Genomic DNA, 14,277 nt, shown 5'->3' with positions numbered 1-14,277 from the left:
ATCTTTTTTTATAAGCCTGTCACACACTGTGCAGTGTTTTACAAGAGTGGATTCAATTCTTCCACTCACTGTTTGCTCACATCGTTCACATTATCCAGTCACCCTTCTATCTTGGTAACATATTCATCAAGATAATTTAGTCTTATAAATAAAATATCAAGTTTGTCTCCCGTAAAAGACTTTTTGTGAGTCCATCTGTATTGGTGAATAACTAATGATTCTCAGAGTTCTCAGATAGAACTTTTCTTGTTTACTGAAGTAGGGGAGGAAAAAGATGGCTGCTGCAATGAGTCCTACATAGAGAAAAACTGAAATACATAGGTTTCAAAGTGATTCACAAAGGAGGGGGGAAACGGAAGTACTGAGAAGTTAAGTTGCTTGCCCAAGATTACTTAACACACCTGCATGTGGGATATGTACATACTTCTCTGTCAAAGTTATTTGATCCAAACATTCACCCTTAAGGCACTGTTGGATAATTAGAATAACATGAAGCAACAGAAAGCTATAACTTCAGACAATATCTAAATTAAAATTTTATAGGTGATAAAATGATTTATTGGTAAATATTGACAGAAAGCATTACTGTCAATAATAGGTTAATAAACAAAAGAAGCTTACAGTGTCATTTTCAAAGCCATATTTTAAATATTATTTGAATAAATCTAGTTATGGTAAAATCTCAACCTACAATGTTGCATACAGGAGTACAAATTCAGTTCTCATTTAGTCAGTCTTAACTGCACAGTAAATTTAGGTCAGATTTACACTGATGTAAATTGGAGTAGAATTTGTCTCAGGGTCAGAAACTGGGGGTCAGTGTTCTGAGAAGAACTGAGATCTGTCTGGATTCAAGCACTGTGACAACACTTCTTCATTTTGTTAATGCTTCTTTATATCACTTATATAGCTATATTTAAAACAGATTCTGGTTTTGGTGATTGATAATTTTCTATCCTCAGAATTAGACTACATCTAGACTGTGATGAAAACAGCACCTTATGAGAAAATAATACATAACTATAAAATAATCCAGATATCTTTTAAGGGCATTTGGATGCTATTATTGATTACATTCACAGACTATAGTAACTCTTCAGTAGAGCTGGCTGAAAATTTTCTAGTGGAACAGTTTGCTTTCAGGAATTGCCAATTTGAAATATTTAATGGGAACATATCTATTTTGTCAAAAATTTTGATGGGAAATTATTGAAATGTTTTGTTTTGATAAGGTCAAAACATTTTGTTTTGATTTTATCATTTTGACTTGTGGGGTGTGTGTGTATGACAAAATTATTAAATTTAAACAAAACATTTTGACCTTATTGAAACAAAATGTTCAGTTCATTTCAATGTTGCCAAAACAAAATATTTCAGAACTTTCATTTTGCAGTAAATTTAAAAATTTCTAATATTTGTTCTTATTAGGGGCAAAAGAAATTTCAAAATATCAGAATTTCCTGTGGAAGGGAAATTCTGTTTCCCAACCAGCTGTATTCTTCAGATACTTAATTATGTAGAATAGGTAAACCATGCAGATAAATTAAATAACTGAGGATAGGAATAGTTTCATGCAGGATTATCAACTGTCTCTTTTTTTTTTAAACTAAAGGATTTGTGTACTTTTTCATTTAGAAATAAAACTTTTGCAGGCCTTTTCATTTTGTTTCATCTTCCCTTTATCTGATGTTATATCCTTCTTCCTGTGTGTCAGACTTTCACTCTCTCTTTCTTCAGATCCTTCCTCAAATTCATTTATTTTGCTTTTCTTTCCACCTTTAACCTCTATTCATTTCCCTTTTCTCTACCTCATTCTCAGTGTTAAAAATATCAGAATGTATAAAGCTCATTTACAGTATAATGCAATTCATATCATATTTATTTTAGCCTTTTTTCACTTCCTTTTCTATAATTTCCTTTGTTTTCTATGTTTTCTTGTTTGTTTGATGTGGTTTTAAGCTCTTTGGTGTAGGGACAGTGGTTCTGGTACTGATCTCACTCATATCAGCTGTACCTTGGTATAGTCCAAATGACTTCCTTAGTGTTATTCCTGATTTAAATTAGCATGAGACCAGAATCAGGGTGTCGTCTTCTGAGTTCTGTAAAGAACCACACAAAATTACAGTGTTTAAAATTAATAAAAAGGAGTTTTGCAATTTTGGAAATCAGTTAAATTATACTAGTGCTAAATAGATGTGAGATCAAAATCAGGCCTATCATATTCAAGTTGAATATAAGTGGCATATAGCAAAGTTGATTTTTAATCATAGTATATGGTTCAGATTTTTCTTCAGTTGGAATTATTGTATTTTCATTTCACTGACATTAATCACATCAAAATTCTAGAGGAAAATACATATAAATTGCAATAATTCTAAAAGATTATGCAAGAGAAATGTTTACACAGAGCCTTCTTTAGGAATATTTCCATTTATTTGCACACTACCTATGTTTGCTTCACTATGCTAAATTAATTACATGCTTTTTTAATATATTTCAATTGGTCAATAAATGTGGTATACAAGTACATTAAAATGGATTGCTTTAGAGCCAGAATTTTCCTATTAAGAAAAGCCTTGAAAATCCAATGTGCTGACAACTATAATCACAGCAGATGCATTAAGTATTATTATTGCATGTTGCACCATCAATTATGTGTCGTAGTCTCTGCCAAATATTAAGTATTTTGACCTTTGATATTAATAGAGAAGGATATAAGGGATACATAAAAGAAACTGTAAATGTAAAGCATGGGAAAACATGTTATAAACTTAATTTTGTTTATAGATTTTTTTTAACCTTCCAGATATTGTTTTTCTGTTAACTATAATTTTATGAAATATTTAACATACTACAGAGTTGGAATACCACATTATGAAATGCATCTATTTTACAGAACAAAAAGTTTTCCAAAATGTAGGTAATTATATAACAGCTTTGGAATAAGAAATCAAGCCATATACTTTCCTGTTTCACAATGCCACTAAGATACCAGAGTGATAAGAACTGTAGAAATATAGATAGGTAGGTCTATGAGTAATTTACTGTGAGGATAGTTTATTTACTACGCTTTGTTACTTTATTTAGAAGGAGAGGATTTGTCATTTGATTAATTTAGAGCCCTTTTCTCCCTTACTCCTCAATAAACCATGTAGATTAAAAGAAATGAAGTGAGCATCTTCTTGTGGGATTTCCTGCTCATACTTCTGTAGGAATTGTTCCACTCCACACAGTCACTCCTGATGTTGTAAAGATTTATCAGTGAAAGAATTTTTCTGGCTTTGCCTCCAAAATGTAACCAGCTCTTACTCAGTGTGATCATACAACTATGCCCAGGGCTGGCCTGAGTATTTTAGGACGGGTCAGTGAAATGTTTCCTTGGACTTAACTGACTCATGTACATAACAGAAAGAGAAAGGAAAACATGGTGTATATAGGTAGTATTCCCCCCTCCCATCTAGGAGCTAGGGCTGGGCCCTACCCTCTGTTGTGTGCAAGTGGCTCCTACTGAAATCAGCGGACTGCTTAATAAATCAGAAGTCACAGTCTGGCCCTCACTGGTTTAGAATTGCCTTTATCTAAATAGCTTGATAATGTTATGTTATTTTTATGGCAACATAACAGTTGTTATGTTTAGTACAATGGTTTTATTTTAAATTTAGGATTACATCTAAAAGTTCATTTGAGAATAACTAGTATGGTGTAAGTAATCAAATATCCAAACTTTAATCACTTCCAAACCTTGTTAATCTGACCTAGCATAACACTGTTAAACATAAGGGCTCTATTCATTAATTTACAGTACATTTCTGTTCTTACTTGGTTTCTTTTTTGTTTTTGTTTTTTTCATGTTACGCTTTCCGGAACAGTTATGATGTTGATTTTCATGAAGCCAAACTACTTAGAGATTTAAAAGTATCATTTCTGGTATGCACTATGCTACAAGCAGATGTACAACCAAAAGCAGAACAAAGAGCCTAGATAAAAAAAGAGTTAGCTGGTTTATTAGATTAATTAACCAAAACCAGTATATGTAGATTTTTGCAAATGTCCAGACATCAGTTAGAACTGCTTTTATAGTTCTGGCTCTAAAAAAATGCATTTATTTAATTTTTTTTATACTGAATACTTTTTCCATTATCAAATATTGCTGTCAGTATATTCCAACTGAGGGTTCCTTGGCCAATTCAATTAATGTTAGAAATGCAGTTGACGCCCTCATTTAATTAAGTGGAAATTAAGATTTAGTTGTGTGTACAATTTGGCAGTAGCATCTGTTTGATTGCTCTGCCAGAATTAAATTTCTTAATGCCTCTAATTGTCTCATTCAACGTGAACCAGTTATAAATACTTGCCTAATTTGCCGCAGTTCAAAACTCATGCCTTTTACAGATTAATAATGACTGCAGCAAGGAGAGATCAACACACATTTTGAAATACATTTGCAGACACATACCAGCAATAAATAGACAACCTTCCTTTTCTTTCTCCTCTAAATTGTTAGTGGTGCTTAGGAGGGCTCTGGTTACAATACTGAGTACAATATGTGTACCTTGCTATTCACCCTTGCTTCCATTCTTTCTTCCCTTGTCAGGCTGAAGAGAAGAAATAGCAAAAGCCCTCTAGTGACTGAATAGGTTCCCTACATTGTATTTGTAAAACTGACTTAAAACATCAGTTGCTTTAAAGGGAAGTGTGTTCATTAATTAAGCTCAATAGCGAGTGATTCCTAAGAACAAAAACTGTGATTCTGTGGTCATTCTAATTACTCACTTGCAACTAGGACAGTTGTAGGCCCAGTTTCATGGATTATTTATAGAATAAACTAGGTATAGTGCACTAGAAAACTTCCCTCTGCTATACTGAAAATGCGTATATACTCCATGTGAATCTATTTTAAACACTCTCCTAGAATTTGGGCAGTTATACTGGAATAATCTTGTTGCACTTCCTCAGCAAACATCAAGATCGTATTCTTCTTCTCCATCAAGACTTCATTTTGCAGTAAATATGTACTGCATCTTATAAATATATTGTTTTTTCCTTTTGCCCACATTTGAAAAATGTGTACATGCTTCATTATGTTCTCCTTTACATGAACACTTTAAATTGTAAACACTATTACATTAACCATACACATGGCCTTCTGGAAAATCCATGAGGAAATGCATTTTTAAAACAATATTTCACCACATTATCTTAGATCAGGACTTGAAAATTATACTTATCAGGAGTGAATACGCAACTTTCTCTGACAATTGGAGCTGTAATATTAAGCAATCCATTTCTGTAGATTTTAAGTTTCAGACACACATTGCATTTCTAGCTCTTGACAGAATTATAGAAATGTAGGGCTGGAAGGGACCTCAAGAGGTCATCTAGTCCAGCCAGCTGTGCTGCCGCAGAACCAAGTGACCTAGAACATCCCTGACAGGTGTTTGTCATGCCTGTTTTTAAAAACTTTCAATTAAGAGGATTCCGTAGCAGCTCTTGGAAGCCTATTCTAGCACTTAACTATCCCATAGTTAGAAAGTTTCTCCAATATCTAACGTAAATTCCTTTGCCGCAGATTTAGTTCATTACTTCTTGTCCTACCTTAAGTGGATTTGGAGAACAGTTGGTCACCATCCAGGATGGATAAAAATCAATGATTTTTAAAAAATGGATTTTTTAAATTTAAATTGGATTTTTTTGAGGAAAAAACCGATCTACAGATATCTTTGAGCTATCATGTAACTTAATTAAAGCTATCTCATCATGGAATAGGGATTATAAATTCTAATTCTATAGTATGAGACAATATATTAATGTAATGTTTAAGAAAAGTTTTGTAAGTGAGTTCCAATAGTTCATAGATTAGGGACCCAATCTTAGGAGGTTCCACAGGCTTCTGTATAGATTATTTAGGTTAATCTTTCTATCTACCCAATGGGACTCAGTGCTCAGTCTAGAAGATACCATCAGAGATGCTAATTTTGCAGTTCTCAAACTGTGGATTTGTGTCTCCAGAGGTTACATGCTTGTTAACAGCAAAAATGTTTTAAAATAATACATAGATGTGAGAAATAACAGACCTCAACTCTATTGTTCCTCTGAAAATTTGTGTACACAGAGTCAATCCCTTACCTCTCTCTAAAAGTGCAAAGTTTCAAAAATTTCAGTGAATAGAAGATTGTTGGGGGCAGAATAGATCTGGACAAGGAGAAGAAGTCTGGAGATAAATGTGAGAAGCGAGGGACATATGCTTTTTTGTTAAAATATTATATGTTTGCTGTTGAAGAAAAAAATCCAGAATATTTAACATTGTTGTTTTAGTTAAACAAAACAGTTTACATGTCTCTCTGGTGATGTTCTCCTCCTAATACAGCAAGGCAAGAAAATCCTCCAAATATTAATGATTAACCTGTTGAACTGGAGATAGTTCACCTCCCAGTGACTTCATAAATATCTGCTTTAATTACCTTTGGTAAATGAAATAACCAAATCATTCATTTTCTGATATAGCTATAAAACTAATCTGAACAGTTTTCAAAATAAAACACTGTTCAAAAATGTATAGTTTGTATCTTCTAAAAATGAAACCTATATCAATCTCTGAGTTGTGAAGAATATGTATTAAGGTTATAACAACCAACAAGAATGCTCGTTTATGTAGAAAACCCTGTTTAAATAGAGTCTTCCTGAGCAGTGATTTAAATCATGATTTAAATCAATTTGATTTAAATCAAATCCACACAGTCACCATCCTCATTATAAGAGTCTTGAAATATGTTAAAGGCTGTTTTGAGGTTCCCCCTCAGTCTTCTTTTCTCAGTAGTATGGGTATACAGAGATAAACTTCTGAATGTAAGTGAACCAGGGTGACTTCCTAAGGGTATAGCTATACTACAAACCTAAGGATATATCTTCACTAACTGTCTGATCAGTGGACAGCGATCGATCCAGCGGGGATCGATTTATCGCATCTAGTTCAGACGCGATAAATTGACCCTGAGTGCTCTCCCATCGACCCCTGTACTCCAGCGCCACAAGAGGCGCAGGCAGAGTCAACAGGGGAGCGGCAGCAGTTAACTCACCACGGTGAAGACAACATGGTAAGTCAATCTAAGTACGTTGACTTCAGCTACATTATTCATGTAGCTGAAGTTGCGTAACTTAGATCAATCCCCCCACCCCCAGTGTAGACCAGAGCTTAGTCAACTTACATTAGATTGACTTATAGCCACCACAGTAATTACTGCAGTGTTGCATGTCTACACTACCCTCCTTGGGTTGGTTGTGTGTGTCCTCACCAAGAGCACTTCCACTGACGTAAGAGGGGCAGGGCGGGGAGCTGAGAGCCCGGTCTCTCAGCTCCACTGTCAGCTCTGTAAATGAGCAAAAAAATCTGTTAGTTTTGGCTCTGGTTTCTGCTGCTGGACAAGGGGTGGGCAAACTACGGCCCAGGGCCCATATCTGGCCCTTCAGACATTTTAATCTGGCCCTCAAACTCCCACCAGGAAGCAGAGTCCGGGGCTTGCCCCACTCCGGTGCTTCAGCCGGGGAGCAAGGTTGAGGGCTTGTCCCGCTCCGCTCATACCATGTCTCTGTGTGGCTCCCCTCCAGCTCCTATATCCCCTCTCCAGCTCCTATGCTTAGGGGCAGCCAGGGGTCTCTGCACGCTACCCCAGCCTCAGGTGCCACCCACGCAGCTCCTATTGGCTTAGAACCACAGCCAATGGGAGCTGCAAGGGTGGTGCCTGTGGACAGGGCAGCGCTTAGAGCCGTCTGGCCGCACCTCCATGTAGGAGATGAAGGGGGGACATGCCGCAGCTTCTGGGAGCTGCTTAAGGTAAGTGCCGCCCAGAGCCTGCACCCCTGAGCCGTTTCCGTGCCCCAGTCCTGATCCCTCCCCCTCCGAACCCTTCAGTCCCAGCGTGGAGCACCCTCGTGCACGTCCAACCCCTTATCTCCACCCCAGAGCCCACACCCCCAGCTGGAGACCTCACATACACACCCACCCACACCCCAACCCCCTGCCCCAGCCCGGAGCCCCTTCCTGCACCCTGAACTCCTCATTTCTAGCCCCACGCCAGACCCTGCACCCCCAGCCAGAGTCCTCACCCTCTCCCGCATCCCAGCCCCAAGATTCATGAGCATTCATGGCCCCCATACAATTTCCACAACCAAATGTGGCACTCAGGCCAAAAAGTTTGCCCACCCTTGTGCTAGAAAAACGAATTTAGAAGACCTTTTATTACCTGAGGTAACTTTTTACAATTTGATGTTTGAAGTGAAAATGAATGCAGTGCCTCCTGTCTCGTCTTGGTATATGATAGACCAAGTTGGAGGAAGTGGGGAGGAGGCGGGCTAGCATAGGGCTTGTAGTGTAATCCAGCCAAGTCTCCAGGATGCAGGTGATCTTGGGTACTTCATTGCTGATTTTTTGTTGGTGTATTGTTTATAGGTGACGGATCTTGCATTGATCATGAGAACATCATAACGCCCATATTGGGTCAGACTAACGGTCTACTCATCCCAGTATCCTGTCTTCTGACAGGAGCCAATTCCAGGTGCTTCAGCGGGAATGAACAGAACGAGCAATCATTGCGTGATCCATCTCTGTTGTCCACTGCCAGTTTCTGACAGTCAGAGGCTAGAGATACCCAGAACATGTGGTTGTATCCCTGACTATCTTGGGTAATAGCCATTGATGGACCTGTTGTCCATGAACTTATCTCATTCTTTTTTTTAACCTCACTATAGCTTTGGCCTTCACAACATCCCCTGGCTACAAATTCCACAGATTGACTCTGTGTTGTGTGATGAAAGACTTCCTTTTGTTTTAAACTTACTGCCTATTAATTTCAGTGGCCCCTGGTTCTGGTGTTATCGTGAAGGAGTGAATAACACTTCCTTATTCACTTGCTCCACACCATTCATGATTTTATAGACCTCTATCATATCCCTTCTTAGTTGTCTCTTTTCCAGGCTGAAAAGTTCCAGTCTTTTTAATCTCTCCTCATACGGAGCTGTTCCATACCCTTAATCATTTTTGTTGCCCTTGAGAGATCCCTTTGTAACTCTTCACAGTCTGCTTTGGATTAAATTACCTTGAGTAATTTTGTATTGTCTGCAAATTTTGCCATCTCACTGTTTATCCCTCTTTCTGGATCATTTATGAATATGTTGTATAGCACTGTTCCCAGTACAGCTCTCTGAAGGAAACAACTATTTACCTCTGTCCATTCTGCAAACTGACCAGAAACTTTTTAAAAGACCGGAAAAAAAGGATAAAAATAAATGATCTATGAGAGGACCTCTCCTCTTATCCCATGACTGCTTACTTTGGTTTAAAGCCTTTGGTGAAGGACCTTCTCAAAGGCTTTCGGGAAATCCAAGTACACTATATCCACTGGATCACCCTTGTCCACATATTTGTTGACCCTCTCAAAGAATTCTAATGGATTTGTGAGGCATGATTTCCCTTTACAAAAGCCTTGTTGACTCTTTTTTCCCCAACAAATTGTGTTAATCTATGTGTCTATTAATTCTGGTCTTTACTGTCGTTTCAACCAATTTGCCTGGTACTGAAGTTAGGCTTACCGGCCTTTAGTTGCTAGGATTGCCTCTGGACCCTTCTTTAAAAATTGGTGTCACATTTTCCAGTGATCTGGCTATCATCCAGATATCCTCCAGTCATCAGGTACAGAAGCTGATTTAAATGACAGGTTACATATCACTCACTGTTAGTAGTTCTACAATTTCATACTTTAATTCCTTCAGAACAGCATCTATTTTATTTCAGGTAACTTTGGGTATGTCTACACTGCAGATACCCAAGGCTGGCCCACATCAGCTGACTTGGGCTCATGCTAAGGGGCTATTTAATTGCTATGTAAACATTTGGGCTCAGTCTGGAGCCCAGGCTCCAGGATCCTGCGAGGTCCAGAATGTCTACATTATAGGAGGAGCTGGGTCCCAGCCCCTTTAAGGGCACTCAGGCTTTGCTGCTGCTCCTAGGGGTTGGTGGCATGCGTAGCAATTAGAGCTGGTCCCCGATGGAGGGAAGAAAGGGGGAGAATACTTCGTATCTCTTGTAATGAAGAATAAATAAGACTAATGTTCTCATTCATTCAGTGATAAAGGGTTTTTCAGTATATATGAAATCTTTGTATCATATATATTATTCCTGCTAGTAATTGTACAGGACATTCAAAAATCATGAGTCAGGCCTCCAAAAAAATCATGAGATTTAAAAAAGGGTTCTTTTATTTGACTTCTTGATTTCTGAGCCCTTAGAGTGTGCTCACTTCAGGGGTTTCTCTGCTGCCTGGAAGGCTAGAAGGTTCTATTTTGTTTTGTAATGGAAGATGAGTTTGTTAGCTCCAAGACCTGGGGTTTTAAGTAAAGCAATAAATATTGCAAGACTGACAATAAAATCACGAGAGTTGGCAACATTGAGAGCAATATTTTGGAACTGTGCAGGGAATAAAATATTTCGTATTATGTAATAGTCTTTAGTTTGTTTACATAAAGAAATTAATTCATGACTAAATCTTGCAGCCAATTTATGTAAGCCATATTCATTGCTAAAATTAATACTACTTGTCACAGACACCTAAAAGCATCCATGTCAAAATTGTGCAGGTTAGGATAAAAAATAAATTTGGTCTGTTTAAAATTGTTAGACTCTGATAGGGATATATTATTTTTAAACTACCTATTTTGTCACCAATATTTTTTTAATGTGGTCATTTCTTGCTGGGATGCAGAAGACAATAGTTAGTGTATGTGTATGTATTTATATGTACAGAAGCAGTAGTTAATGAACACTGCTTATGTTGTCTCTAATATTGCTGTCGAAGGGCCACACTGTGGCCATTCCTGCATGCCCATGCGTGAGGAGTTGTTAAGACATCCCTCCCTCTCCTGTACTGGATACCCATGCTGTGGGTAGCTGCATCTGGGGAGACAGCAATTTCCAGGGAACCATTATGTGTGGTTTTCTCCACCATCATTGTGCATGTGAGTATGAGTGGGCGGGGAATGGATGGAGTGTTGACCAGGTACGTTTTCTGCATGATGTATGGTGGTGGGGTGCATGTTCCCCCTGCAACATGATGGGAATCACAAGGCAGAATGTAATAGTCCTCATCTCTTTCACAAACTGCATTTGAGACAATGGAAAATCACATGGGCCCCTACATGGAGCTTGTGGCAAACTGATGATTGACCCAAAACAAGATTGTTTTAAAGATACCTATGTTCATATCTCATTTATATTTGGAATGGGAAAAATTTATATTTACCAAATAGAGAATTACAAGATAGGGCTGATCCTACAATAACTTATTACCAAATATAGTGTTTACTACTATGAATAGTTTCATTGGCTTCAATTGAACTATTCACAATAGTAAACACTATGCTCTATAGCAAGTGTCTGCAGGATCGGTCCCTAAGGATGTACAAAATTATAAAAACCAATTTTCAAAAATTATCTAATTTCATTTTCACCCATTTTTGCACTTTCATCATTTTTTGCTTTCATGACATTTTGGGAAAACATACAAAATTTTACTTGCTCTCATCCTTTTTAATGTTACATGATGCTAGGTAATATACATATAATAATCAAATCTGTCTAATTCTGTTTGAAAAATTAAAGATGTTATTTAAAAATCATTCGGTTATCCATAATACAAAATGTAATATATTGCCTTAACCTCCAAATTGTATCATGCAAGGGTTTACTTCTGCAACCCTTTTCTCACATGAATAATACTTATCTTTAACAATATGTTTGAGTAAGAATTAGTGATGAGAGAAAGGCATTGCAATATCAGACTTTACAGAACAACACTAGTGAAGACTTTTTCGCAAGAGGATTCTTAAGGGGGAGACTTGATTTTAGAAAAGCTTAGCTGTTCAACAAACTAATTTACAGCAAAACTTGTGCAATGCAGAAAGTAATTAATCTTGCATGTTTCTTTAACAGGCTCATGCAAGCAAAGAGCTGGAAGAGCAGTTGCGGTCTGTGTCCAGTGTGGATGAACTCATGACAGTACTTTACCCAGAGTATTGGAAAATGTTCAAATGTCAGTTGAGGAAAGGGGGCTGGCAACACAACAGGGAACACTCCAGCTTCGACCCAAGATCAGATGATTCAGTAAAATTTGCAGCAGCACATTATAATGCAGAGATCTTGAAAAGTAAGTTCAGGAAATAAAAAATTTATCAAATACTGTAAATCAAAATCTGAAGAAATGTCAGTTGTGTCAAAAACATTTTAAAATCTAAGCACTGAAAATAAAAACGGCTAAGGCCTTTGATTTGTATTAATGCATAAATTAGGACCTTTAGACCAGTGCTTAATTTGTAATGAAAAAGGTGCCAGGGCTCAGCAATTTTTCTTATTTTCATAACTGACGTGGCAAGTCCAGAAGTGCCAGGGCTATGAACTGCCAAGCCTACAGGTGCCAGGGCTCAGCCCTGGCAAGCTCTGGCACAAATTAAGCACTGCTTTAGACGCTTCCATAATGAAAGAAACTAATCCTTATGGCTATTTTTTTCTGATATACGTTTTGTGAACTCAGTGGGATGCATGAGGTGTACACTGATGCAGAAGGAGGTGTTAGCACCATTTTCAGATAGTACACTACAGCAGATATCTGAAATTAAATCCAGAAGTCCTCAGCTGGAAAGAATCTCTGCTATGCTGGGATTTTGAAGACTTTGCAGGAAGTAAGAAGGCAGTAATAGGGGACTCCCAAAGAATGTCCCCACTGGGGGGAAAAAAGCAAATATTTGTCTTTTTCCCCCTCATTTTCTTCAATTAAGCTATAACCCAGAATAATGTATGCATTACTCAGCTATTGATGTGTGCCTCAGATGCACTGGGAGGCTCATGGCAAAGGATCTTCAACCACTTAGAGTAGCCAAGTAATGCACACTTTGGTGTGGCTTATTTTGATTGTGTAAAGTATGTTTATAACATTACAACAGACCAGTTGAAGCATTAATGGATATTAACAGAATTCTTTTTTATTATTATTCTGCCTGAAAATAAATTACTTTATGGTAGGGCTGTCAAGCAATTAAAAAAATTAATCGTGCTGTGAAACCATAATAGAATAACAATACAAAGAGTATAGTGCTCAGTTTATATTTAATTTTGATTACAAGTATTTGCACTTTAAAAAACAAAAGAAATAGTATTTTTCAATTCACCTAATACAAGCACTGTAGTTCAATCTCTTTATCATGAAAGTTGAACTTACAAATACAGAATTATGTACAAAAATTGCATTCAAAAGTAAAACAAAGTAAAATTTTAGTGCCTACAAGTCCACTCAGTCCTATTTCTTGTTCAGCCAATCACTAAGACAGACAAGTTTGTTTACATTTGCAGGAGATAATGCTGCCCGCTTCTTATTTACAATATCACCTGAAATTGAGAACAGGTGTTCTCATGGCACTGTTGTAGTCGGAATGCAAGATATTTACATGCCAGATGCGCTAAAAATTCATATGTCCCTTCATGCTTCAACCACCATTCCAGGGGACAGGTGTCCATGCTGATGACTGGTTCTGCTCAGTAACAATCAAAAGCAGAGCGGACTGACATATGTTCATTTCATCATCTGAGTCAGGTGCCACCTGCAGAAAGTTGATTTTCTTTTTTGGTGGTTCAGGTTCTGTAGTTTCCACATCAGAGTGTTGCTCTTTTAAGACTTCTGAAAACATGCTCCACACCGTGTCCCTCTCAGATTCTTAAACCTTGGGTCAAGTGCTGTAGCTATCTTTAGAAATGTCACATTGGTACCTACTTTGCATTTTGTCAAATCTGCAGTGAAAGTGTTCTTAAAATGAACAACATACTGGGTCATCATCCAAGACTGCTATAACATGAAATATATGGCAGAATGTGGGTAAAACAGAGCAGGGGACATACGATTCTCCCTCCAAGGAGTTCAGTCACAAATTTAATTTACTCAATTTTTTAATGAGCGTCATCAGAATGGAAGCATGTCCTCTGGAATGATGGCCGAAGCATGAAAGGGCATACAAATGTTTAGCATATCTGATGCATAAAATAACTTGCAGAAGTGCCATTCTACAGAAGTGCCATGTAAATGCCTGTTCTCACTTTCAGGTGACATTGTAAATAAGAAGCAGACAGCATTATCTCCTGTAAATGTAAACAAACTTGTTTGTCTGAGCGATTGGCTGAACAAGAAGTAGGACTGAGTGGACTGGCAGGCTCTAAAATTTTACATTGTTTTTATTTTTGAA

The 14,277-nt window shown here is 37.4% G+C and overlaps 1 protein-coding gene across 2 annotated transcripts in view; it reads left to right on the top strand.

Annotated features, from left to right (window-relative positions):
- VEGFC (vascular endothelial growth factor C) overlaps positions 1-14,277 on the top strand; it is a 145,023-nt gene that overhangs the window by 96,128 nt on the left and 34,618 nt on the right. For both annotated transcript variants that reach the window (XM_084626201.1, XM_084626200.1), the window contains exon 2: positions 11,981-12,194. In XM_084626201.1, the coding sequence (XP_084482327.1) occupies positions 12,041-12,194 (154 nt within the window). In that variant the 5' untranslated portion in view covers positions 11,981-12,040. The remainder of the gene's footprint in view (positions 1-11,980; positions 12,195-14,277) is intronic.

This window comes from Lepidochelys olivacea (genome assembly GCF_965140295.1).
Source record: "Lepidochelys olivacea isolate rLepOli2 genome assembly, chromosome: 4".
Taxonomy (NCBI): domain Eukaryota; kingdom Metazoa; phylum Chordata; order Testudines; family Cheloniidae; genus Lepidochelys; species Lepidochelys olivacea.
The sequence above is the reverse complement of the archived record's forward strand: the minus strand, read 5'-3'. Positions and strand labels throughout refer to the sequence as shown.